Source organism: Gambusia affinis, linkage group LG19 (genome assembly GCF_019740435.1).
Source record: "Gambusia affinis linkage group LG19, SWU_Gaff_1.0, whole genome shotgun sequence".
NCBI classification, from domain to species: Eukaryota; Metazoa; Chordata; class Actinopteri; order Cyprinodontiformes; family Poeciliidae; genus Gambusia; species Gambusia affinis.
Genome location: NC_057886.1, coordinates 21,167,634 through 21,192,750, shown reverse-complemented (window position 1 = coordinate 21,192,750; position 25,117 = coordinate 21,167,634). Strand labels below are relative to the sequence as shown.

Below are 25,117 nucleotides of genomic sequence, written 5' to 3'. Positions count from 1 at the left end.
CCAAAACAACAAGCTCTGCTGCATTTCTTTCTTTTGCTGTTACTGATGTCAAGGCAGCGTCACTTCGGCTCACCTGAACAGCAGCGCGGCAGGTTGCTCTGCCGACGTCTGGCTCCGTGTCGGCAGCCGTGAGATCGTCCGTCTGACAAACACAGGCGGAGGATCCCGAGGGGACCGACGCCATGATGCTGTCACACACACATAAAATGAACACACCTGCTGCTGTTTTTAGCATCTGAGTTTATTTCCAAAAGACATGAAGAGTTTACAAATGTATAATTCTCACATGACAAAGATAAAAGTACAGACATGTATATATGGAGAGGAGTAGCTAAGCAAAGGAAAGGAAGCTTTTAATGACAGGTGTTTCCTTACTTTGGTAAAGATTGTTCTGTTTTACAGAAAGTCTGAAATGTTAACTAAATCTTGAACACTGTAAAAAAAGAAAAACAAATCTTAAAGTATTTTACCAGTGCAAATCTCTTAAACGAGAAATAAACTCACAAGTAACTTTTGAGCAATAAACGAGCTTGTTTAAATTTTTAAAAAATCCTCAGTATTTATGAGAAATGCAGGTTATTTAATTTATGTCATGAGAAAAATGTCTTTTCATAAATGAAATCATTTGCCAATTTAATGCATTTTCATTGAGATCATGGAATTATTAATTTAAAACAAGCTCTTATATCCTGCTGAAAAGTTACTTGTAAGTTTATTGTCATCTTCAAGCATACTAAGAGATTTGGATGAAAAGCTAGAACAAAAATACTTGGTAAGATTTTGTGTTTTTGCAGAGTACATGACCAAATCCACTCCTGACGAGAAATAATACAAAGTCCTGTCTCCAATTTTTACCAATAAAATAATAATAATAAAAATGCTTTCAATTCTTGGCCTCCACTTTAATATCAAAAATACTTGGTAATATTTTGTGTTTTTGCAGTGAAGAAAAAGCCAGAAATGTGGCCGTTAATCTGATGTCATGGCAACGGTTACTCTCTGCAGACAGCAGGCGACACGTTCAGCTTCTTTTCTGTGAAGATAAGCGGTGACGTTTGAGCACATCCTGCCGGGTTGTTTGAAGACTGAACGTCAAACTTTACCGTTAATGGTTGAAAATAATCCCGACAACGAGAGCCTGAGCTTCAGATTTCATCTAAACCAAAGAATGAAGACGTTTCACTTACTGTTGGCTTTTCACTCGACTTGCTTTACAGTTGAGAAAATGCAGAAATGTTGAGTTTGGCTAATTTAATTTAATTAAGGTCAAAGCAGCAGTAGACAACACAGGTCACTATTAGCACTTGGGCTGATTTGTTTGTTTGCAGTTAGGCCTTTAACTAACGAATATTTTACTAATCAATTATTCTGACGACTCTTCTGGTTTTAAAAACGGCACATTCTACAAATTTTTATCAAACAACTTAAATCTTTTTTATCCAATAATAGAAATGCATAAACAATTCAACTCACTGATTAAATAAGAAAGAGATTTTCTTCCAGCAATCTCTTAGTGAAGCTAAAACTACGAGGAGTTTTGGGTAAAACCATTTACAAACAGAGTTGTTTTTAATCTTAAATGCAAAATGTTTATATATTTTGGACAGTTTTGGGTTAATTACTGCTCTGAGAGTTTGCTTTTTCAGTAAATGGCCTTTTTTGAATGTTGATGATTAATATGTAATTGATTAATCGCGATTAATCGCCAGTAAAGACAAACATGAAGGAAGTTCCTTCCAGAAAAGATTCTCAGATCTTTAAAACTCTCCTGCTGAAATGTTTAGCTGCACTGAAGGAGATTTATATCAGAACGGTGATGCTGTTTCTGCAGAAACCTAAGAAAATGTAATCCAAGAAAACCAACATATTCTGTAGAAACTGCATGAATAAAATGCAGAATAAAGATTCAGATGTTTACATTTCTGATCTCTGGCAAGAAAGATCTAAACTCCCCTTGGAACATGTGAACAAAACCAGAATGTGTCGCCACTAGTTAGGATTTAGTCCAAAAGTTTAATTTATTGTCAGACAGAATAACACTATGGATGTAGAAGAGGCTGAACAGCATCTTTGCATAAAGTTTGTTTGTTTTCTCCTAAAAGTCTTTGGAAACATGAAAATGTTTGTAATTATTCTTCAGATTAGTGATTTGGAGACGTTATGGAGAAATAAAGCGATCAGAAAGTTCCTATAAAGCTCCATTAAGAAGCTGCAATAATTGACTCTGGTTTATGTGATTGTTCCCTTTCAAGCAGCAAAGTGGAAAAGTGGAGGTGAAATGCACTGTAAGTATTAAAAGCCACAAATTAAGATGTTTTTAGTGTCACTTCATTGAAGAGCTTTGGGTTTATTTTACCTGGAAGCTGCAAACATTGGTAACGATTTTCACCTTCACTTCTGCAGCAGTTTTAAAAGCAACGTGAAAAAAACAAAATAAAATCTCAGTCTTGTGTTGTAGCTTCAATGCCAAACATTAGCATGACTTTATACTCCAGCATATAGTTGTCATGGTAACATAAAGGGATCGCTTGCTTGCATTTCTGTATTAAAACTTTCATTAAAATCCTTCAGGAAGTTAAAAAAAAAACAAACAAAAAAACGTACAAATCTGTTTGTCGAAAAGATTTTTGTGTTTGGAAAACATCTCGGTTTTAATTTTTAATGTCGTTTTTAAATGTTTCTGATCAGAACCAGACGCAGCACCGGGTTTTTTACCCATATCCATCCTGTTTGTGGAAACTATACGACCTCCACGTAGTTCGCCGGGTAAAGCCCCTCCCAGCCTTCGTCCTTCTTTCCCCGACACCAACCCTGATCATCCTCATCCTCGATCTTCAGAAACTCCTCACCTGCAGAGACAAAGAAACTTTTCACTCTCACATATTCTGGACTGCTTCCTTTAATTTTCATGGATTTATTTCATAAATCTGGTGCTAAAGGGAAACTTTGCACCTTTTGAAAGTCGCTGAAACAGAATAAACTGACTTAATGTTGCTTTAAACTTCTATAATAGTTCTAAAATAGTTAGTTCTTTTTGATTTCTCGCCCAGAGCCTCGTCTAAAAAGTTTGAAGGTTTGCCATTGAATAATGTATAAATCAGAAACACATCGGCTGTTTGTGTGAAAACGAGGAGAATGAAGGTGATGCTGCATGTTGCCGCTTGTTGCTGCATGTTGCTGCATGTTGCCGCATGGTGCTGCTTGTTGCTGCATGTTGCCGCATGGTGCCGCATGTTGCCGCATGGTGCCGCATGTTGCCGCATGGTGCTGCATGTTGCCGCATGCTGCCGCTTGTTGCCGCATGGTGCTGCATGTTGCCGCATGGTGCTGCATGTTGTTGCATGTTGCTGCTTGTTGCCGCATGTTGCTGCATGTTTACCTGCTTTAAAGGAGAGCTCATCCGTCTCCTGACCAACATAATCGTACAGAGCTCTCACTCTCACGCCGCCGATCATCACACTGAACAGGGAGAAACACAAAGTTTGATCACAACAACATGGAGAAAAACACAGGCAACAATTTACTCATTCATCCATCTATACCCCAATCCATTCATCCATTCACCAACCAACCCATTCATCCCTCAAAGTGAATAAAATGAGAGCAGTCTTTAAATTCCACTTTTTCATTTTATTCAATAGCTAAACGATTGACCTCAAACGACAAAACTGGTTTTGGTATAAATAAAGTAAACCAACATAATGGCTGACCCAATCTGAACAGGATTAGAGAAATGTCTGGATTAAATTTAAACACCAGGAAACCAACCAGTTTGATTGAACTCTGTCATTCCTGCCAGGAAGAGCAACAAACAGCAGGACCACCTGCAGATCCACTGACCTCTTCTCTATTGTTCCTTTCTTTTCCACCTCCTTCTTCCCCTTTTTGCTTTTCTTCTCAGGTGAATAATCCTTTGAAAGATTTGAATAAAGTTTCATTTAAGGCCACAGAACTGAACTTTGCTCTAAAGGACAAACGTTGGAGCGGATGAAACACCTGGAAGTGAGGCCAGTCGGTCGGCATGCCGGGTCCGTGAGTGTTTTTCCACCAGCGGAGGTCCTCCTGGTCGTCGATGCCCATCAGGGTGTTGTGCAGCTCGCTGTACACGGCAACCACACTGAGCGACAAGAAGGGGAGAAGAATGGATCGTCATAAAACAGAAATTAAAAAGCATTAAGTCGATGTAGTGTCTCTCATCTCCCCTCTTCCTGCCCTGCAGCTGTGATAAATGTTTGAAAATTAATTAAATGGCTGTTTTATCTGTGATTCTCCATCAAGAGACTTGGAGTCACTGAGAAACATTTAGGCAATAACATGAAGTGGAACAATTTTTTAATCAGCGTTGAGTTAAGTTTGATCTAAAGGCACCACAGTCGTGAACAAACCGTGGAGAAACAAAAACAAATAAATTACAACTGCATGTTTGACACATCAGACAACCAGACACAACACAGTGACTGCATACAGGCAGCAGAAAATTACCACAATAAAGTCAAAATAATTACAATATAGTCAAAATTACCACAATAAAGTCAAAATAATGTGAGGTTATTTCCAAGAACATTTCCAAGAATAAAGTTGTACGAGTATAAAGTCATGATATGAAATAAAGTCGTAATATTTAGGGAATAAAGTCAGTTTTCTAATAAAAAGGTAGAAATAATGAGAACAAAGTTATGAGAATATTATATTTCTAGAAATCTTATTATGTCTTAATCCTCAAAACTTTTTTAATTTTCTTATTGCGGCCCTAACACACTGTCAGTTATTTTTTACATAGTTTATTCGGTTTTATTTTGAAAATCAGGAAACCGGAAGTGACTGAGTTAGCACTTCCTGTTTGAACTCCTATGGGTCGTTTGCAGCTTTTCTTTAAACGCAGCACAGCCTTTATAAAATGGTTATTTTACACAAGGAAGCATATATTTACAACGTACAACAGATTTTATTTGAATAAATAAATTTTTGTGATTATTTAAATGTTGTGTTCGACCTGTTAGCATGTTAGCGTGTCATTTCAGCATCTTGATGTGCTTTATTTTTTTATTCTGACCAGTTGAGTGCTGAATAACACTCAGTAATGAAAACCATTCGGGCCTCATCACCGGGCCGTCTGTCTGAGCGGCAGCAGCCGGAGCGGCAGCAGGCAGCGGCAGCAGGCAGCGGCCGGAGCGGCAGCAGCCGGAGCGGCAGCCGGAGCGGGCAGCAGCCAGCAGCCGGAGCGGCGGCAGCCAGCAGCCGGAGCGGCGGCAGCCGGAGCGGCGGCAGCGGCGGCAGCCGGAGCGGCGGCAGCGGCGGCAGCCGGAGCGGCGGCAGCCGGAGCAGCGGCAGCGGCGGCAGCCGGAGCAGCGGCAGCGGCTCACCTCTCGTTGGTGGTGACGTCCAGGTGTTTGTGGATGGACAGGAAGGCTTCTTTGAGGAACACGATCCTCCTTCGCTCCTCGTCCTGGGATTGGTCGAAAACGGACTCCATCTCCTCCATGTAGCGGGGAACGTAGCGGTTCACCTCCTCCAGGACTTTCTCATAGCGAGCGCGGACCTAAGATTCAGCCAAAGCAGCAACAACTACATGTAACTGAAACAATTAATTGTGATTAATCGATTGTTGAAATAATCGTCAGCTCATTTAGTAATTGATTAATCGCTAACAGGAGTATAAAAACTTTTTTAAAAAAGGTCATTTGCTAAAATAATAACATTTTCAGAGCAGCAAAAATTATACAAAGACTATATAAATTATCAATTAAATTATTGTAAATTTTGCAATTGTGAAAAAATGAGAAAGTAGTTAAAGGAAAATGTACAATTGTTTTTTGTTTTTTTTAATCAAATTGTTAGAATGATCAATTACTCAAATAATCCTTAGTTGCAGTCTTGGATTAGAGGCTAAAAATGTTTTATTTTAACATTTTTTTTTGTAGTGTGCTTTTAAGTGTTTTAAACACTCATATGTCTTTTAGAATAGAAGTACTTTATTCATCATTTAAGGTTTTCAGGCAAACCTTAAATGTTTTAACTCTAAATATGATTTTTTTTTTTTATTAAGAAAAATTAGAATAAAGATAAAATGCAGGTACAACATTCATGCTAGTGCAGCTTTAAAAGTCGTGAGTCAATGGTACAATAACAGAAACACGAACATTTTAATCTCAGATTAATGTTTTATGGTTTGGAAAAGGGTAAAAAAAAACTTTAAAGACCAACTAATTAGAGAGAAGCGACTCGACTTTTACTGCCATTCCAGTCAAAACCTGTTTACATGTTGCCCCCCATCCAGCCGTTAGCCCTTGTTGGTTTTGGAGCACTTGATTTGCTGTTATGAGCCATTTTTATTGCCGAGTGGGAGCTCCCGGTTGAACCCCCATCTGTGAAATTAATGGACAACCTGCTGTCCTTCTGCAGCTTTAATCGCGTCAGTCTTCACAAAAATTACAGTGCATATTTAACGCCATACAAGGACTTTGAATTTTGAAGTTAGGAGGCAAATGAGTGGAACAGATGGCGATGAATCACATTTTAAATTAAATTTTAAGTAAAAAGAAAGGGGATGATGCACGTTTCTCACCTTCTCGGCCTCCTGCTGAGCCAGTTCTCGCTCCTCTTGGATCTTTTTCTGCTTGTCAATAGAAACATCTGGGTTTCCCTGAGCGTGAAAGTCTCTCTCCTTAGCGGCGTGCTCCTTACGGCTCACCTTATGGTACGCCCTCCTAGCTTTGTCCAGCTGTGGAAAAAGAAAAAACAGATCATTTGGTCACATAATTGTTACAAAAAGGTACAAAAGCATAACTTTGATTAGAAGAGAAGCCAATGTAGCCAAGAAAACCTGTAAAATTAAAAAAATATCATTACAAATTGAAGTTATTTTACAATAACAGTTGCAAGAGATCGATTTCTGCAGTCATGAGTTGTTTGTATTGTACAACCAGAGTGATTGAGGTTTTAAATCATTGGTGGAAGGAACTGTAAGAACCTGAGACTCTATTTTACACACGTTCTTTATGGGTCAAGGGTGTTCCTCAAAGCTCTAAACTCGGCCCAGAATCCTTTTTAGATACTTTTGTCATTTTGCTGATGACACTGTACTCTTTTTGCATCACATCCGAACCGCATACAGGACATCTGCAAGTTTCATGTAAGACTCTTAACGCCCTTTTAATGCCACCTTAAACAAAACTGAAGGCTGAAAAAACAATAAGTTTAGGGTCTCGTTGAGGGATGCTACTGTAATGTAGTGCTAAGCTGAAAAGTAAACAACAGAAGTGAGCCAGTGGTGAAAACAAACATTATCCAGCCAATAAATCTGCACTTACCCAAGACACAAAAAGCTAGCTATCTGGAAAACCAGTGAGTATCACTACAAATTACAGTTATTTTACAAACGTTGTTGTTGTTGCAAGACATTTCTGTAATGACAAGCAGTCGTTTTGGTGGAAGGACCTGTGTGGACCTGAGATTCTAGTTTTCACATGTACTTCATGTATCACGGCTGTTCCTCAAGGCTCTGGACTCGGGCCAGTTTCCTTTGGCAACATCTTTATCATATATTTTTCATTACGCTGAAGACACTGCACTTTTTTTGCGTTCCACCTTCAGGTTTCAGAAAATCAAATTTAAGACTATTTAAGCCCTTTTTGAAAAAACCTTAAATAAAATTTAAGGCTGAAAAAGCTATAAATTTAGAGGGTTGTTGAGGCATCTTAACTTAACGTAGTGCTAAGATGAAAGGTTTGAGTATTTTTGCACAGAACGCATTTAGCCTCATATGGAGTTAACAACAGAAGAGAGCCTGTGGCGAAAACCAACGTCCTCCAACAAACTGCCCATTAATTTGCACTTACACAAATAAGCTAGCTAGCTAGAATAGAAAACCAGTAAAATTAAAAAATATGACCAAGAATGACAGCCATTTTGCAGAAAGAATTTAAAGAGATTGCAACTATGATTGGTACCTAACTAGTAGTATTACATTAGCAACTAGTGGTAGCGTTGAGCCAAAAAACATTATGAAGATGTCTGGACGCAAATCAAATAAACTACAATGAATATCTGAGACCAAGTTGTTCTGCTGCGACAAAATTCAAGAGCTGTGATGAATGTGTTTAAGGCCAACTTAGATTTTTGTAATAAATTCAAGATATTTAAGGCCTTAAGTTTAGACAAATTAAAGATTTTTTTTAAAGATGCCACTTGTATTTACTTTATTCTAGATGTGTATAAACATATTTAAAATGTAGGGATGCCACTTTTTAGCCCAAAGCAATAACTATAACAATAGATATTCCACAGTTATTGCTGTGATGTTGGATAACTTTGGGCTAAAAAGTAGCATCCCTACATTTTAAATGTTTACACACGTCTAAAGCCTCGTTTTTCAGTGGATTTCTTATTCATACGGAACCTATATGTGAATGCTAACTGGACTTAAAGTCTAAAGAAACAACTTAATCACAAATGTAAAAACATGGTTGTTTTGGTTTTAGAAAAAAAAAATCTTAAAATGACTCTTTTTTTCAGCAGTATAAACTATATACACTTATATTTATCGGAGAGAAAATAAATGGGAAGGAGAAATCGCTTCAGAAAGGACACATTCAATGTTCTCATGCCCACTGAAAGAGAAAACCACATGATTTGAGAGGTAATTAATACATAAACAGAATCCGTTAACAAGAAATGTCATTTACATCAGCTGGGAGGTTTTAATGAAACATTGCAAAGGTCAACTTTTTTAAAAGGCCAAGCTCATGGTGATGCAGCTCAAGAATGATTACAGTAATTTTCAGAGCAAATATAAAAGATTATATTCATCATATGCTTAATAACATGAGCTGCAAACTAAAGCAATTAATAAATGTCGGTTTCAACCTCATGGATCAAACCTAAATGCAATAATTCAACCAGGAAGAAAATAATAATTATTACATGTAAAACAACATTAGCAGAGTTGGTAGTAACTAGTTACTTTTACTTGAGTAAATGTTTTCGATAAAATTTGGTTTTAGGAGTATTTTTACTACTCTGTACGTTTTACTTTTACTTGAGTAATAATAGGTTTGAGAGGAGGTAATTTATGGTTGTTTCAGGTAAATTAATGTCAGATAAATTAAGAGTAGCTAAAGATTCAGCTAAAATCAGCTCAGCCAACCTACAACAAGATCAAATCAGCTTAAATAAGATAAATCATTCCAGTGCACAGCACACAAAGCTAAAAAAGGCTAAGATCAACTAACTCAAACTGAAATAAAATGACTTGAGGTAAGATAAAATCAGTTGAAAAAAGCTAAACTAAGCTAAGCTAAATGAAAATGAACTAAACATAAATGTCCTAGAATGAAATCAAATCAGCTAAGCGAAGATAAATCCACCCAGACTACAGCACAGAAACTAAACTAAGCTAAAAATCAACTAAGATAATAAAAAACTAAAGATCAGAAAATATGCTAAGCTAAAATCCGCTAAACTAAATTAAGCAAAGTTAGCCTAAAATAAGTTAAACCTGCATAGATAAGTCAAACTTACCTCTACAATCCTTTAGGGAACAAATTTTGTTTGACGTAAAGCCTTAATATTTTGTATTAAGAAACAATTTGAAGTATTTCTTAGTAATTGTTCTAAAGATTTTAGTAGCTGCAGCATGTAAAACATCTAAAATAAGTTACTTCTATTTGAATGGCCATCTTTCATTTGCTAAAATTTTTGACTACCCATCTCCGACTATTACAAACTATGTTGTAAAAAATGGGCCCAGTTTAAATTTGAATTAAATTTTACCTTCTTAAGCCGTTTCGCCCAGGGCTTCTGAGCGCGTGCAAACCCAGTCTCAATGTCCTGGGACTCCTTGAAGCCTCCAAATAACTTCTTGTGAAAGGTGTCCTTCTGCCAGGTTCTGACCCGGTCTGCGTCTTCCGACACCAGGGAGCGACAGATGGAGGCGTGTAACGAGGCCAGCCGGTCGGCGGATGACAGGAAGCACTGCCAAGCCTTCAGTAGCGACCCATAAAGAGGACCTGAAGGAGGAGCAGGAGGGTTTAGCTTTCCTTTCATGCGTTCATTATTTGCTCTGCAGAGGCGACACTAACTGGAGTCCACGACTGGTTTCCACTTGTTGCTCCATTCGTCGAGCTGCTGGGCGTACTGCCTCTCCACGCGGGCTCTCTCCTGGAAACACGCCACGATGTCGTTGCAGGCCTGGAAGGAATCTTCTGTGCGCTTCACGGTGGGATGATAGTTCCCAGGCTGTCATGATGCAGAAGGAGGAAGAGAGAAGGCTGAATGGACGTCAACTCAAACCGCAGTGGCGAATTTCATCCACCAAATCCCTTAGATTAAAATGCAACAATTAATTTTTATGAAATTTGTATAACAAAAAGATCCAAAACATAAAACAGTTTCAGATTGTTGCTTAAATTAGTTACTATAAAAAATTAGTTCAGCTTATTTTTACTTTATTTTATCTGAACATTGGCTTGGATTATTTTAGTTTATCATTACTATAATTATTTTATTTCAGCTAACAAAATTTGATTTTGGTTTGTCTCATCTTGGAAAACAATTGATGACTCAAAAAATGGAAATTGTCTGTTTTTTTTTGTTTTTTGTTTTTTTCATTTAATAAGGCTACAGCAAAAACAAACCAAGCAATTCTATGCTGATATAAGATAAACTGAAACAAGATGAATGCCACTAAAATAAACAAAGGTAAGTTAAAATAAATTTAACCAAGGTAAACTCTAAGAATTTAAAATAAATTAAAGTATTTTATGGTTATTACAGGGAAAATAAGATCAGATAAATTAAGACAAGATAAATTAGCAAAGCTAAAATAATCTGCCATAACCCAGATTAAGATCTAATCAGCTAAAGTAAGAAAGCAACCTCCCTATGTCACACAAAGTTAAATACGCTAGAAATAAAAGCTAAAATCTGCTAGCCTAAGCTAAATTAAAATAGCATTGAATAAGATCAAATCAGCTAAATTAAATTAAGCTAAACTAATCAACCATACCTACAGCACACTAACCTAAAATAAGCTAAGATCAACAAAAACATACTATAAAAAAATTACTTAAGGTCAGAAAAAATAAAATAAGCTATATCTGCTAAACTAAGAACAACTTGGAAAACAATTGATGGCTGAAGAAAAAGATAAAATAACTGAAGATTATTTAAATAAGCTCAGGGAAAATCCGCTAAACCAAAATAAGCTAAGCTAAAATCAGCTTAACTAACCTTTGTTCATCTGATTAAGACAGATAAACAAAGCATATAGCAACCAAATCTAAAATAAGCTAAGATCAAATAAGATAAATAACGTAAGGTCAGAGAAATTAAGCTAAGCTAAATTTGTCTGGTTTAGCTAAACCAAATTAAGCTCAACTAACCTAAAATTAGCTCAATCTGCACAGATAAGAGAAGCTCACCTGAAGACCCTTCAGGAAACAATAAACTTTGTTTAATACTTTATATTAACAAAAATTATAAACCATTTTAGTCAAGTGACATGCAACTGGCGCCATTTGACCCCATTTCCTGTGGTGAACTGACCATATAAGGAGCAAACCTCGTGTCCCAGCCCTGAGCGCAATAACATATCTCTGTTGTTTGTAGATGTGGAATTTGGAAATATCTGCTATTTTCCTGGCAGCCGCCGTCAGCTCCGGCTCCGCTGCGCTCTTCACTTCCTGTCAGACTCTTTCAGCGACTGACTCGAGTCGACAGCTGGTTAAAAAGACACCTCAAATCGCGAGTTGTCACTGTTTGTTAAATCACCGCGCTGCGTGTAAATACCGACGGGGAACACGTGTGAGCCGGTTCGTCTGACTGCCGCGCCGGTTAAACAGATGTTCCTAATCATGCCGGTGACGCAGCGCCTCTCGGTAGAGCTGTAGCCTACACGCTGGCACTCAAACTGGCCTACAGCTAATAATAGTAGCCATATTGAATTCCAGGCATGTAAATAATCCTCAATGTGTCTGCAAAGATATGGATTTAATCAAAGACACTCTACTCTCTTTACTACACTAATCTTTCCATGTTGTATTTTATAGTCAACACTCAAAAGCTCTTATTTAGCAAGTTGTGTTATATCGTCGTTTTTACGCCTTAATTGAAACCATTTGAGTTCTTTCGCATCTATGCCCTCCCCTACCCTCTCTTTTTCTCCTCATTTATCCTTTCTTTTTCTTTGCGTCTGTTCTGGTTTCCAGCAACTCTCCTTTTCTTTTTCGTCTGTGCATTAAGCAGAAACAGCTGAGGAATCCGGGTTGAGGCCAACAGCAGCGCTGCAGAGACCCAGTTGGCCCATCTCTGAGGCAGATCTAATTCTACTACAGCCAACAAAGACGACCATGCGTGTCGAATTACACTCCTTATTTTTACATAAAATATACAACACAGCATTTAGACTTACAGTACTGCAGGTTCTTGTGATAATGATTGTGATTATTGATTTTCCTCAAAATATTGTTTGAAAATTTTACTTTTTAAAGTCAAAAAAATGCACTAGCTTGCATTTCAAAGAACTGTAGGATGACAAAATGTTGCATAGTGTGTACAAGTGACAGCAACCAGAGGCGAATAAAAATTACATATTTTACCACTCAAAATATTTTATTTCTATACTTATTAAATTTATTTTTGTACTCTCTGTGCTTAAAATCCAAACTGAACTTGGAAAGAATTTTTTTCAGCTTTCAATTGCAGAATTACATGAACTTAAAGGTGTTGTTGTCTCTAAATGTTTTTCAGCATGTTCTTACTGATTTTGAGGAGTAATAATCTGCCTGTAAATGTTTTAACTGACGAATATTTCAATTTATTTATAACGGTTTTAATTTATTTTGGTTTTGCTGTGATTGTTCTGTAAGTCAGGATTTTCTTACAAGAGATTTTTAATCTCAATTTGATGTTCCTGATGAAATAAAGATTAAATAACTTTTTAGAGCAGATATAAAAAACCGTAAACCGTATAACCTGCCAACCTGTGTTATCTTTGGTATTTTCATTCAGAGAAAGAAGCACAAAGGCATTGTGTTATAGTTTCATTTTATTTTGACAAAGACTACAGTGAACCCCCATGTTCACTGAAAAAAGCAGCTAAATTAGCTTTTATTTATTTTATTAACTTGACAAAATATACCAAAATATTATTTAATAATTATTCCAAACCTGCTTAAGGTTGAGTGATTTTGCAAACTTGGTCTACTCTGTTTCACATTTGCAGCGTATACTGACAGGCGGCTGTAAAGCGTGGCAGCAGGATGACACAGACAGGAAGTGGTCTGGAAACACAAAAACCCAACGGGAGCCTTCCTAAATTGCAGGAGCAGAGAGATCAAAGTGGGGCAGCCCCAGTGAACCCAGTAAACAGCAGCAGAAACCAGTCCAAACGCTCAATATTCACCCACGCTCAGTTACAACCTGGTTTAAAATTATGACATGGTTTAAATTTCCTTTGTTTTCTTAAATGTTTCAGATCATGTCAAAAGATAATTGCCCCCTAAACCTGATAAGCTGTTGTATTAGTTTTGTGTTTCACACCACTGTGGAGAAATTTTGTCTCTTTTTTGGCCAAAAGTGTTTAAATTCAGCCATTACAGAAGATTTGCAAGCATAAACGGCCAACTTAAAGGAGAATTATTATGCAAAGTTAACTTTCTTCTACCTTTTGGGTCTCAACTGCTTCTAAAATCAACCCAGCACAAAAAACAACAACATCCCAGCTGTTTTATGACGAGAGTTACACACCTAGCAACCCAAGGGAGCTCCAGCATGTTTTCCAGCAGCCCCTGTACAATGGCTGCTGGAAAAGACTAGAATTTTGTTGTTGGCGTACCATCCAGAAACCATTTGCTGCTTTCTTGTTGGTTGTACAGGGGGTGCTACTAATACTTTTCAAAGATGTACAGTTATATAATTGTACATCTGTTTGCAGCCATTTTCATGTAAGTGTAAACGTTGAGTTGGGGGCGTGGCCAGCAGCAGCTTAATTGATTTAAAGTGACTAGACACCCTAAAACAGCTCATTTTGAACTGAGCAGATAGAAATCTCATTAGCCAAGAATGATTTTATACAAGAAAACAATGTAATGAACACAATTTGTTCCGACCTTTGAACTAATCTAACTAGAGTTATTTTTGTTGGATATTAAAAATTATTTTATGATAACATTTTATGAAAATGCACAGTGATGAACTGTACATTCAAGCGTGTAACTTTCACCTTTTTGTGTAGAAAACGGTGAAAATGAAATCCTGTTTAAATATGCAGCACTGCTGCAAGTAAGCACAAGACAAAATTTGCCAAATGTAATCATAAAGAAATCCTTTTAATTAAGGCAGTTCTGAAAGCCTAGAGGTTACTGCTGACATTTAAAAGTGGAGATAAAACCTTATTTCTGAAGGTCTGCACCCTGAGCAACAAAACTATTTGTTCTGTTTTGACTGGAAGTAACACAGCCTTCAGACTGAGAAAGGGAAGCCATATCTCCCGGTCCCCTCAAACACCCGGTCCCCTCAAACACACACACACACACACACACACACACACACACACACACACACACACACACACACACACACACACACACACACACTGCACATACCATCCAGAAGCTGCGATGGTTGACATCCTCGGGATTGTTTTCTGATGAGGACGTCGACATCGTGTTCTCTGGGAAAGTTAAAAAAGCATCTCCGATTAGTTCTGACTGTGTTGTCATTCTGCATGTTTATCTGCAAGCTGATTCTGAAAAAAAAGAAACAGCTTAACTGCACACAGAGAAATATTTTTATATAAAACTGCTTCATATACGACAAAATAAAACAGGGAGTACTTTTAAATAATTTTAATTGTCTTTATTTTGATATTCTTAACATTTAATATGTAGCTTTATAACCGTATATTTTTAATAACCTTGACATCAACCATAATTTCTGCCTGCTAGATCAGTACGTGGGATCATAAATTGGTAAATTACACAACTAGTTCAATGTTTTGCTGGTTAAAAAAAGACAAATGAGTAACACATTGTCCAAATAGTAAGAAAAATGCTATTATTCTCTAATTTGTAAAGTCAGACATAAAAATAGCTGAGATACTTAGCTTGTCATAACAGAGAAAAAAAACAGTTGTATTTTTCAGTCACCATGTTAATCATTCATTTATAAACGTCACATTTTCAAACTTAGTACTTAACTTGTGAGCTAAATATTTAATTTACAAACTACGTGTTTAACTCAGATAAGTATTTAGCTCAGAGCTAAATATTTAGCTAATGCAAAATTCAGTTGCCGATAACCGGAAATGAACTACAACTATCAAAATAAAAGCGGAGTAACTTCTGCTGGCGTGGCTGATTCACTTCTATTGTTGCTGATGTAATCGTTGTTTCTTTTCCTCTCGTCATATACAATATTTCAGCTTAAAACACAAAATGACCCGTTTTAACGGCATTACTGGCGTCTACAGCAACACTTACATGCGGCCGCTCAGCAGCAGGAAGTTCAGAAGACACACCTCTTATTTTGATAGTCCACTTCCAGGTTATCGGCGAGTGAGTTGTCCTATTAGCTAAATATTTGGCTAACGAGCTAAATGTTTAGCTTCAGACGAAATATTTATTACAGTTAATAATTAAACATTTAGTTTGAAACTATGACATTTATAAATCACTAAATAACATGGCGAAAATAAGTCTTTAAAAAATATCAACCCCTTTCCTCTCTTATGACTAAATATGCCAAATTATTGCTATTAATTTTTTGACTGTGTAGGTTTGCAAACCCTCACGCTCCTCGACATGTGTCAGACTGACATACTGTGTTAAGTCATTGACTAATGAGTCATGAAACCTACTGGTTTCCCTACCAGTAAAACTATATTGGCCACTACTCATTTTTCTACCACCACAGCAGAAATACTGCAGTTTAACTCCTGCGAAACTAGAAGACAAAAGCTACTGCCAGTATAGCGTATATTTGCCATACAGCTGTTTCTCCAACATTTTCTAAATGCAACTCTAAAACTTTAAGCAATTATTCAAAGCAAACACCGCCAGCTGGTAGGACTCCATTTCTCACTTCACCAGGAAATCAGAAATCCAGTTTACAGACCATTGCTCTCCGTCAGGGCCGATATGAGGAAACGCAGCTGCTGCAACACATGTCAGTTCCTGAGTCCTATAGTGGAGGTTCTGTGTGCAAGATAAAAAGCTGGAGCCGCTGTTGGAAGATGATTTGCGTTGTAAATTTGAACCTCAGGGCGAGTTTTACAGTAAACGGGAGGCTGCTAATAATGAGCTCTGACGACTACACTGAGAAGGAGCCTCCCAGCATTCCCAGCTTTGCAACATGAGCCATCCTAAAATAAATTGGGGTTGTGACTGAACTCATCCCATCTATCACAGCCACTTATTTACAGTTGTGCACGTGCATCTTCTTCTACAAACACAAATAAACAGTTTTTGCTCCTTTAAGGTGTATTTGCAGCCTGAAGATAGAGAAATTAGGTCAAACATTTAAAAATGTAGTTTAGTGGTAGGACAAGTTAGGGAACTACTTGGAATAGAGACAAGCAACAAGTGGCAACAACGAAAGTGTTGCACTGTAAAGTGGAAGTAATTCACACTCACTAAACTCGTTTTCCATCAAGGTTCTCTAAGATTCTTGTACATTTCATTAAAAAAGCCCTTAAATTTTCTTTCACTTTCTTTCTTGCAGTTATTGCACAACAACTTTGACAAACAAGAAAGGGAATCCTGATTTCTCCGATGCAGACATATTCTCAGATGGTAAAAGGTTTTAAAATGCAACTACAACCTTTATGAAACTGGTTTAAACATCCTTCATCTTCATCTTCTTAAAGGCGTTTTTATAGAAAGACCTGAATGGAATCCTTTGGTGCTTTTGCAGTATTTTCTTTGATATCAAAGGTTGCCCCTTAGCTTTTGTTGTTTTTTAGTGTGTAAAGAAGTAAAATATAATAATATGTAATATCTTTCAGTATGATGTACCTCAACAAGTGGTGGGTTGGTATTCGATTCTCATGGTTTGATAGCCAAGTTCTTACATTATCTTTGTATTGACACAAAGATCTGAAGCAAAAATGTCAAACATGATCATATTTTTACAAAGGCAAATTGTTATTTTTTCTTTAAATCTGAGCTGCATCCTAGTCTGGGATCTTTCTGCTTGGAGTTTGTATGCTGTCTCCGTGGTTGTGTGGATTTTCTCCAGGTACTCCTCTCACAATCCAAAACCATGACACTAAATGTGTTTTCACACCTGACAGTCCAGTAGACTTGGTTCCATTGGGGCCCAAATTTGCAACACGTTACATTTTCAGCTGCTGTTCCACACTGAGTCAAAGGAATCAAAACCTTTGAAAAACCTCACCAAGAACGCCAAGAACTGCAGAAGGAAATGACACAAAAACCTCCGAAAAAGACATTAAGTTCAATTTCCTTCTTTAGGAAATGTAAACAAAAAAGAAGAAGCGTCAGATTTTAGAGGTTGTAGAATTTCTCTTTTGTCTTTAAAGACTACTACCCATTTCTCCCGCCAACGACAGACTCTTGCGTTTGTTCACTTGTATTTACCCAGAACGCCCTGCGCTGTGGTCCACTTCCTGGTTTTGGAGTCCAGTTAATGTATACATTTGCACCAGAGTTCACTTCAACTGAACCGAGACCGAGGTTTATAGGCAAACTTGAGTTAACGTTTTTGGTCTGCACCAGAGTTTGATTGCTCTTTCACATCTCCCCAAGTGTATGCTGGACTTTTTCGGCAAACAAATGAGAGTTTGATTAAAGCTGACTTCATTTTTGATCTTCAGCCAAAGTTTAAGTCTGGACTTACTGGATCTCGCTTCTTCCAGCGCATAATTGTATGTGTAGAAAAATGTAAAAGTCAGATAAAATGCCACAATTGTTCAGGATGCTAACACTTTTAAAACAATAGGACACGTATCCAATTTAGTTCCACATATGGAAGTGGGACGGATCAGATTTGTGTTGTTCAGACTCCGATAAAAAAGTTGGATTTGGGTCGCATTTGCCTGCTGTGTGAATGTCAACTGACAGATCGTGTCCACTGTCCTACGACCTTAGTGACAGCAAGTCACTGTGGTAGTTGAGGTTTTTACCAACATTATTGCATAAATAATAAAGTAAGTTCATATTATGCATGCTATAGTTCGTGTTTGCTCACATATTTTTGATACAGAAGGTTGTTTTGAAGAACAGGGCCGTCTTGTGTTGTGGTCTGTAGGGTGTGACTTTGTCCTCATATGAAAACAGAACCTTTTCTCAGTTTAATATTAGAGCAAGCAGTCGTTATGCCTTCTGGTGTTTCTAACCCACAGCTGCTGCTGTAGCTGAACTCCACCCAGACAAGAGACGTCAGTTTTTTCCTCCCTGCAACCATCTCTCTTCTTCAGGCGCACAATTAGATCCAATGATTTCCCTCCACGTCTCGCTTGTTCACGGGACATCACATGCTCCACCACTGAGGCTCAATCTTCTCCGCCGCCGGGGTTGGGGGGGTTATACAACACAGAAAGCAGCAGGAGATCACAGAAATAACGAGCAGGCTCCCTTTTAACCCCTGACCTTCACTTCCTGAATGCTTTCCCAACGTTGGCCGCCTCTCATCGGGGTATAGCGCGGTTCCCAGGAGAACCCAAAGGTCGTGGAGTTCTGCCCCTTTGTCTTCCTCTACCAATTACGTCCAAATATTCTGCAAAGTTTGCCGCAGCTTTTCAGAAGCATTAAAGAAGAACTTTCTCCTTAAATTGGTGTCTTAGTCAAACTGTTATTATAAACAGAACTTCATCGCTTCTTTTGGGAGGTTAAAGACGCTGCAGGAGGAGGGAACTGACCCAGATTCCATGATCCTGATAACTTTTGAGTATAAACATAACCATGTTTGGAGTTTTCCTACTTTCACTGCAGAAACCTCAATAAATCTTCATGCTGTTTCAGTACAATGAAGGTTTATGACTTACCCCTGACTTTTTTATCCTCACTTTTTGCATTCCCAGAAAAGGAATTTGCTTCCCTACTATTTCTTTTCTTCAAATGTCCATTATGGATCCAGACATTTGAATTTCTTGAGGTCTTTGGAGTTGTCAAAGTCCATATGAAGCTCCAAGCAGAGCAAAGACTTCCCCCCTTTTGAATCCTGGCTCACACTTTCGTTCCCTCCCTCTGTCCTCGTTTCATCTGTCACGCATAACTCAAGACACACACACACACACACACACACACACACAACATGTTGCATGCAGGAAATATATAGCAACAAATGGACGGGGAGCAGAAACAGGAGCCTCGTCATTCCAGGAGATTCGTTCTAAATGAAAACCATCAAAGCTCTTTACCTCTTTCAGCAAAGCAGACGTTCCCGATTCGCTTTTTTTCCTTCTTCTTCTCCAGTTAGTCTCTGAAATCTTCTCCACGCTGTCTTGTCTTCGTCCAACTCCTCCTCTTAACCCTCTCCAGCGCTGATTTTCCACCCGTCCAGGACGCTGCTGCTGCTCTTCCCCTTTCTTTGCCCCACTGTTAATGTCAATGTTCTTTCCCTCCTCCTCCTCTCTTCTTTTCTTCCCTCCCCCATTTTACTAAACCTATCTCCTCCTTTTCTCACCAACACAGCTGTAGGAAGGTTTTTCTCCTGTTCATTGGATGTCACCACTTGTTGGAGGTTGTCTCTATGATTTAGTGAACTTTGGGTGTCTGAAATAAGTTGATTCACCAAACTAGATTTAGTTTTTGGATGTGCACATCTGTGCTTTAGTTTATTCCCTTACTCCTTCTCTCATCCACATTCCTCTGGGATTTTTAGGAAGGCCAGCCTTCACAGCTGGTTTTCATATATAAATATATACTTCTGAGAAGCTTTAAAGTGAAACAACTGCACACACTCACATATTTCTGACTTTGTGGCAATTAGTCATGACAGTTCCACCTGCCAGGGCACGCCAGGTAAATAACTAGATAGGTGTGTGTTGCAGAGCTCACACGCAGCTGCTCAACCTGCTCTCAGGAAACCTACAATCAACTCTGGAAGGACAGTAGACGGAAATGATAACATGAGGCGGGAGAAAAACGGTCAAAATGTGAAATTTACTCTGTCCTCCACACTTATTGGCACCTATGTGCTTTTCTGTCATTTCAGTACACTAAATATTGTTTAAAAATGGAATGTTATTGATTAACGAGTTAATATAGTGCTCTTACCGACGTAGAAAATAAAGAATTTTAAAATAGAAGCTGGTTGTATTCGCTGTACAATGGCTGCTGGAAAAGAGATGAAGTTTTTAGTGGACTTGCCGTTCAGAAAGCACTTGCTGCATTCTTGTTTATTGTGCAGGAGGCTCCACTTTTGCTTTTCGAAGATGTATGGTTGTGCAACTGGACATTTGTTAGCATATTTTAAAATATTTAAACATTTTGAGTCAGTTGTGTTAAATACTGACTAAATAAAATGTGGATATTTCAGCTGATTAAAGTTAGACAGCCCTTAAAATCAACCCTGCTTATTGACGTCATGTCTTTGTCTATCATGTTATAATGTTTCTGCTTTATATCCTCTGTGTTTTGTTTAAATGTCCACTCCGTCGTAGCAAATCTGTAAGTCATGGTTGAGAAGTTGACGGCAACTCCGCAGTTTGTCGAGTGTTTAATATTTTGTAACATTAACGGATAAAGTGAATCCTTACATCCCATATCGGACTCCGTTTGGACCATTTTTCTTCGCACTCTTGGAAATCACCGCCATCTTTGTTTCTGAATCAAAATGTACCGCTTTAACGAATACCAGCGGCGCCCTCTGCTGGATGGAGGCCAAACTACAACACTGGGAAAAAAATGTAAGTGGACTTTATTAAATAATCGATCCAAAAACGTTGACTTATTATTATTATTATTTGGGCATTTTTGTGTTTATTTGGATCATCATCTCCTTAAAGGAAGTCACAAATTAATTTCAAACTCCATGACTAACCTGCACAAACCTTTTTCTTCATCTTATTAAAATTACAATCCACATTTCAATGAAGGATTTGAGGGGATATTATTCTTAAAACTTGGATGAAGGCCACAATACACTGAAAGTACGTAATCCTGATTAAATATGTGATTTCACAAGAACAGATAACTGCCTGTGTTTTTCTAAGAAAACAGATATTTTTTTGGGAAAGGAGCCGAACAGAGCAAGCCAGTTTCTGCTGAAAAGGATTGTTAAGACGTTAGGTGGTTTTAGTTGCAGCAGCCCGGCATGTTGGTCGTACAAATGTCACATTGTCCTGATGTTGGAGTCACTCTGACAAGTAGATTTAATACATCCTGAAGAGGACAGCAGTCCATCACAGGAGATAAACAACCACTGACAGATACCAGCGTGATCCAGAGCCTTCACTTAAACCAGTGCTTCTCAATTCCAGTCCTCAGGCCCCCCTGCTCTGCATGTTTTAGATGTGGCTCTATTCCAGAACAGGTGATTCTAATCATTGCATGATCATCAAGTGCTGCAGAACCCTGTTAATCACCCATAGATTCAATCCAGGTGTGTGACAGGAGGGAAAAACCTAAAACATGCAGAGCAGGGGGGCCTGAGGACCGGAATTGAGAAGCACTGACTTAAACCAACATGGTTTTGGGTTGAGGATCCAGAAATCAGAAATGTTCACTAACTTTTTATTACATCATAATACACAACATTCACTTCTCTACACAAAGAGTTTAATGTTAATTATTCTAATAATTCTCATAATCAATAAATTTGAATTTATTTCAGTAGCTTAATTCTTTAAGTTTACACCACACAAATTGATGTTTCAAGCCTATATTCCTGGAAATCACACTGATTTTCCGCTGTAAAAACATAACATTATAATTAGTATATTACAGCAAACTAATTAAAAAACATTTCAATACAGAAATGTGGGCTTAATGAAAAGTAGTTTTAATACCTTATTAAATGTAATTTTCCAAAGGTAATTTTAATCAAGCTAACGAGCCTCATCAGAAGCATCTTCTAATTTACTGAATATGATTTTATATTCGAGCGGGAGAGCGCGCCCTCTGGTGATCAGAGAAAGTAACTTCACATATAAACACAGTGTTTAGACGCAGGGTTTGGTGTTATAAATGTATAAATTATGCATAAATGTTCTATTTTTTAAAGAAAATAAAAATTCAACCGTTTAGATAGTTTTTTGGGGGGTTTTTGCAGTTGTTTCTTTTTATTTGCTGTAAAATTAGATATCTGTCACTGCTGCCTGCAGCTCCTCGGTCCTAAAAGCTTTGGTTAAAATGAAAAACGACCAGCAAATGTTTGTAAATTTAGATATCAACAACAATTGCAGGTCTTTACCAATTTTTTAGTTTATTCTTGCAATACTTGCATTGAATTTCCACAAAGAATGACCCTAAAAATATGAAATATATGTATTTAGATTTGTTTAATTTTTGTCATGAGATTAGAATTTATGTTTATATTTCTAGCCCACAGAACAAAAACAAAAATTTTAAGTTTATTTGTTTATTTAAATTTTAAAAATAGAAATAAAATTATGGTTCTTTAAAAATTATAAATTTTCTATGGTAGATATTTATCTAAACTTTTAAGTTGTCTCTTTTCAAGAAGTCTTGAGACTTTTGCGACTAAAAGAAATTTAGTTGACTGGCCTGCAAATAAACTTCTCTCTGCAGGTTGTAAAGATTGCAAACTTGTGATGTATCATAACATCATATGACAAAAGTTATTTAATTTCCCCTGGTTCCAAAAAATAAATCCACAAATAAAATAAATAACATACAAAGTAAAAAATGTTAATTAGTAGCAGTAATTTAGTAATTTGGTTTTGTTTGTTTAAAATCAAAACAGTTAAACAACATCCACAAGATGTGATTCGATTTTGTTTTTGTACATTTGTTGCAATTTCATTTAAAATTTTCTAAATATATATACAAAATTATATAAATTTCCATAAATAAATATATAATAAATATAAATAGCAAAAAGTTTTGCTATTTATATAGACTCATTTGTTTTTATTTAATTAGTTACAGGAGGGTGGAGCTGTATGTTTTTATTGATTTCAAATTAATACAACCAAGAGGAAATTCAAAATTAGTACAGTATTTCTATTTTATTTTTGTTCAGGGTAAATCTCTTATTCCTCCTCCCGTCCACCAGGGGGAAGTAAAGCGGAAGTTACGTTGCTGCCAGTAGTCAAACTGCGCAGCCTCCGTTCTAACCGGTCAGTAACTGCTGGTGAAGACTGAGGCAACGGTTCACTTTTCGATGAGGAGGTAAATTAACGTTACTTAGATCAGAAATATTATACAATATTCACTGTAAGATTCCAAATTTTAGCGAATCTCCAGTTGTTACTCATCATTCGTAAATTGGCTTATGTTGTAATGTATTTCCCGAAATCTAAATTCTTCGGTGGATAAATTGTGAGCCAAATTTAACTTGTTTACGTCTTTATGTGAATTTACCAATCTCTATCTCAGAGGATTTATACTACGCGCTATGAAGGTGGTTAAATATAAAATTTGACAGTTTTTCTATGGAGACTGGTTTTCAACCACGTGGAGCTCACTCCACGTGGTTAGCATAAGCTGCTAGGATACTATGCTCAAGGTGCCTGTTAAACGCGAGCGAGTTTTAGTTTGTTATCTTTAAATTACGTTTTTCTGTTACTATTTAACATTTTCGACCCTCCTGTGATGACTTGCACTGGGCTCTGAATCTGTATGGAGAAGATGTGCATCTTTGGCCTTGACAAGCCAGAGTTTCTGAGGAAAATAAAAGCTAAACCTTGTTGAGCTTAAGTGATCATACACCATAGAGTTAACGCTATCCTTTTTTCATTTGTAGGTAATGGAGAAATGATTTAAATGAAGATGGACTCTGCTAGGTGGGTCAAACATTCAAGTCCAATGAGAATCTAAAATCTCCCTTGATGACTTGCACTGGGCTCTGAGTCTGTATGGAGACAGAAGTGCATCTTTGGCCTTGACAAGCCAGAGTTTCTGAGGAGAAAATGACTTCATGACGTCCTCCTAATGATTAGGATCTCAAACATACAATTTTCTTTTTATCTTTAGGGTGTGGATCACTTGGAAAGACGAGTGATTGAAAAGGTTTGTGTTAAAATCCATGTTAAAGTCTGAAGAAACATTCAAATGATTTTATCTGCTTCCTTGTTGAATCATGAAAGTTAATTTTGCTGTATTTTTTCTTTTCAGACACTATGATTCCTGCAGACTTCCTCACCCATTTCTGTCAGCTTTACTTGATATGTATATAATTGCGTTTAATAAATAAAACTTGGATTTGAAGTTTTGTGTGTGATTATGTACATTTATGTATTCTTCAAAGTTCAGTTAAAAATTTAAACCTGATGGGAACTTAAATTCAGAAATAGTTGACTACAGCTGGACAGGCATCGTCTAAATTTTCTCCTAACATTGAATTAAGATTGTAGCCTGCAGACCAGTTTAATTACGTTTATATTTACATTTTTTGAGAATAAAATGTCTTTTGCAGAACAAAGTATTTCTGCAAACTACAACCCAAAGTACATTTTTTACTCTCAGACGAGTCAAATAAAACGCAAGAGCTGCAAACGACACTCTGAAAATAAAACTTATAATTTTAGAAATATCCACATTTGAAACCATGTTTTTGAAGAACCACCCTTCTGTTTAAATTTTAAGGATAAAAAAATTATTTGTCAAGGATTAATATTTTTTGCTTGGGATTGAAAAGTAAAAGTACATTTATTCCAAACTGAGAATAAAAACGGATCTAAAGGCAGATTACTAGAATTTAGTGTCACTTTGTGAAAAATATATTTACACAAATTTGTTCCTTAAGAATTTTAAGCATAAAAAGTTTTTTTCTTAATCTTATTTTCATATTCTGACCCGAACGTGAAAATTACCTGCTCAGTACTCCACACTTAGTAGGAATGTCCATTTATTTACTGATGACACTTCAGCAGTCGGACGTTTTTCTGTAAATAACTCAAATTATCACAGATAAAAATGTTTCAGGCTTACCTGTATCTGCAAGGCTGAAGACAAACCTGAAAAGCAACATT

At 37.1% G+C, this 25,117-nt stretch overlaps 1 protein-coding gene, 1 long non-coding RNA gene and 2 other non-coding genes across 8 annotated transcripts; 3 read left to right on the top strand and 1 right to left on the bottom strand.

The window, feature by feature from the left end:
• Positions 1–223: 223 nt before the first annotated feature.
• On the bottom strand, positions 224–25,090 carry si:ch211-51c14.1 (protein kinase C and casein kinase substrate in neurons protein 3). Of its 5 annotated transcripts, none has more exons than XM_044101416.1 (10): positions 25,077–25,090; positions 14,604–14,671; positions 10,080–10,236; positions 9,772–10,007; positions 6,566–6,721; positions 5,364–5,539; positions 3,997–4,117; positions 3,841–3,911; positions 3,380–3,459; positions 224–2,849 (listed from the first exon to the last, which is right to left on the bottom strand). In XM_044101416.1, the coding sequence occupies exons 2-10, from the start codon at positions 14,661–14,663 to the stop codon at positions 2,740–2,742; spliced, it is 1,167 nt and encodes a 388-aa protein (XP_043957351.1). In that variant the 5' UTR covers positions 14,664–14,671; positions 25,077–25,090; the 3' UTR covers positions 224–2,739. The 5 variants fall into 5 exon arrangements, with proteins under 5 accessions (XP_043957351.1, XP_043957348.1, XP_043957350.1 ...); XM_044101413.1 differs by lacking the exon at positions 25,077–25,090 and adding an exon at positions 19,379–19,562; XM_044101415.1 differs by lacking the exon at positions 25,077–25,090 and adding an exon at positions 19,004–19,186.
• LOC122822594 lies at positions 23,250–24,353 on the top strand. The gene is made up of 4 exons (XR_006369168.1): positions 23,250–23,315; positions 23,890–23,929; positions 24,120–24,155; positions 24,261–24,353. It is a non-coding gene; the product is annotated as an uncharacterized LOC122822594 (long non-coding RNA).
• On the top strand, positions 23,728–23,818 carry LOC122822660. The gene has a single exon (XR_006369192.1). It is a non-coding gene; the product is annotated as a small nucleolar RNA SNORD88 (small nucleolar RNA).
• On the top strand, positions 23,964–24,055 carry LOC122822659. The gene has a single exon (XR_006369191.1). It is a non-coding gene; the product is annotated as a small nucleolar RNA SNORD88 (small nucleolar RNA).
• Positions 25,091–25,117: the final 27 nt, after the last annotated feature.

Coding starts and splice junctions, on each gene's coding strand:
- si:ch211-51c14.1 (XM_044101416.1), bottom strand. CDS start 14,663: ATGTCGACGTCCTCATCAGAAAACAATCCCGAGGATGTCAACCATCGC. Junction 3,912..3,996: donor CCGACTGGCCTCACTTCCAG/GTGTTTCATCCG, acceptor AATCTTTCAAAG/GATTATTCACCTGAGAAGAA. Junction 3,460..3,840: donor AAAGGAACAATAGAGAAGAG/GTCAGTGGATCT, acceptor CTCCCTGTTCAG/TGTGATGATCGGCGGCGTGA.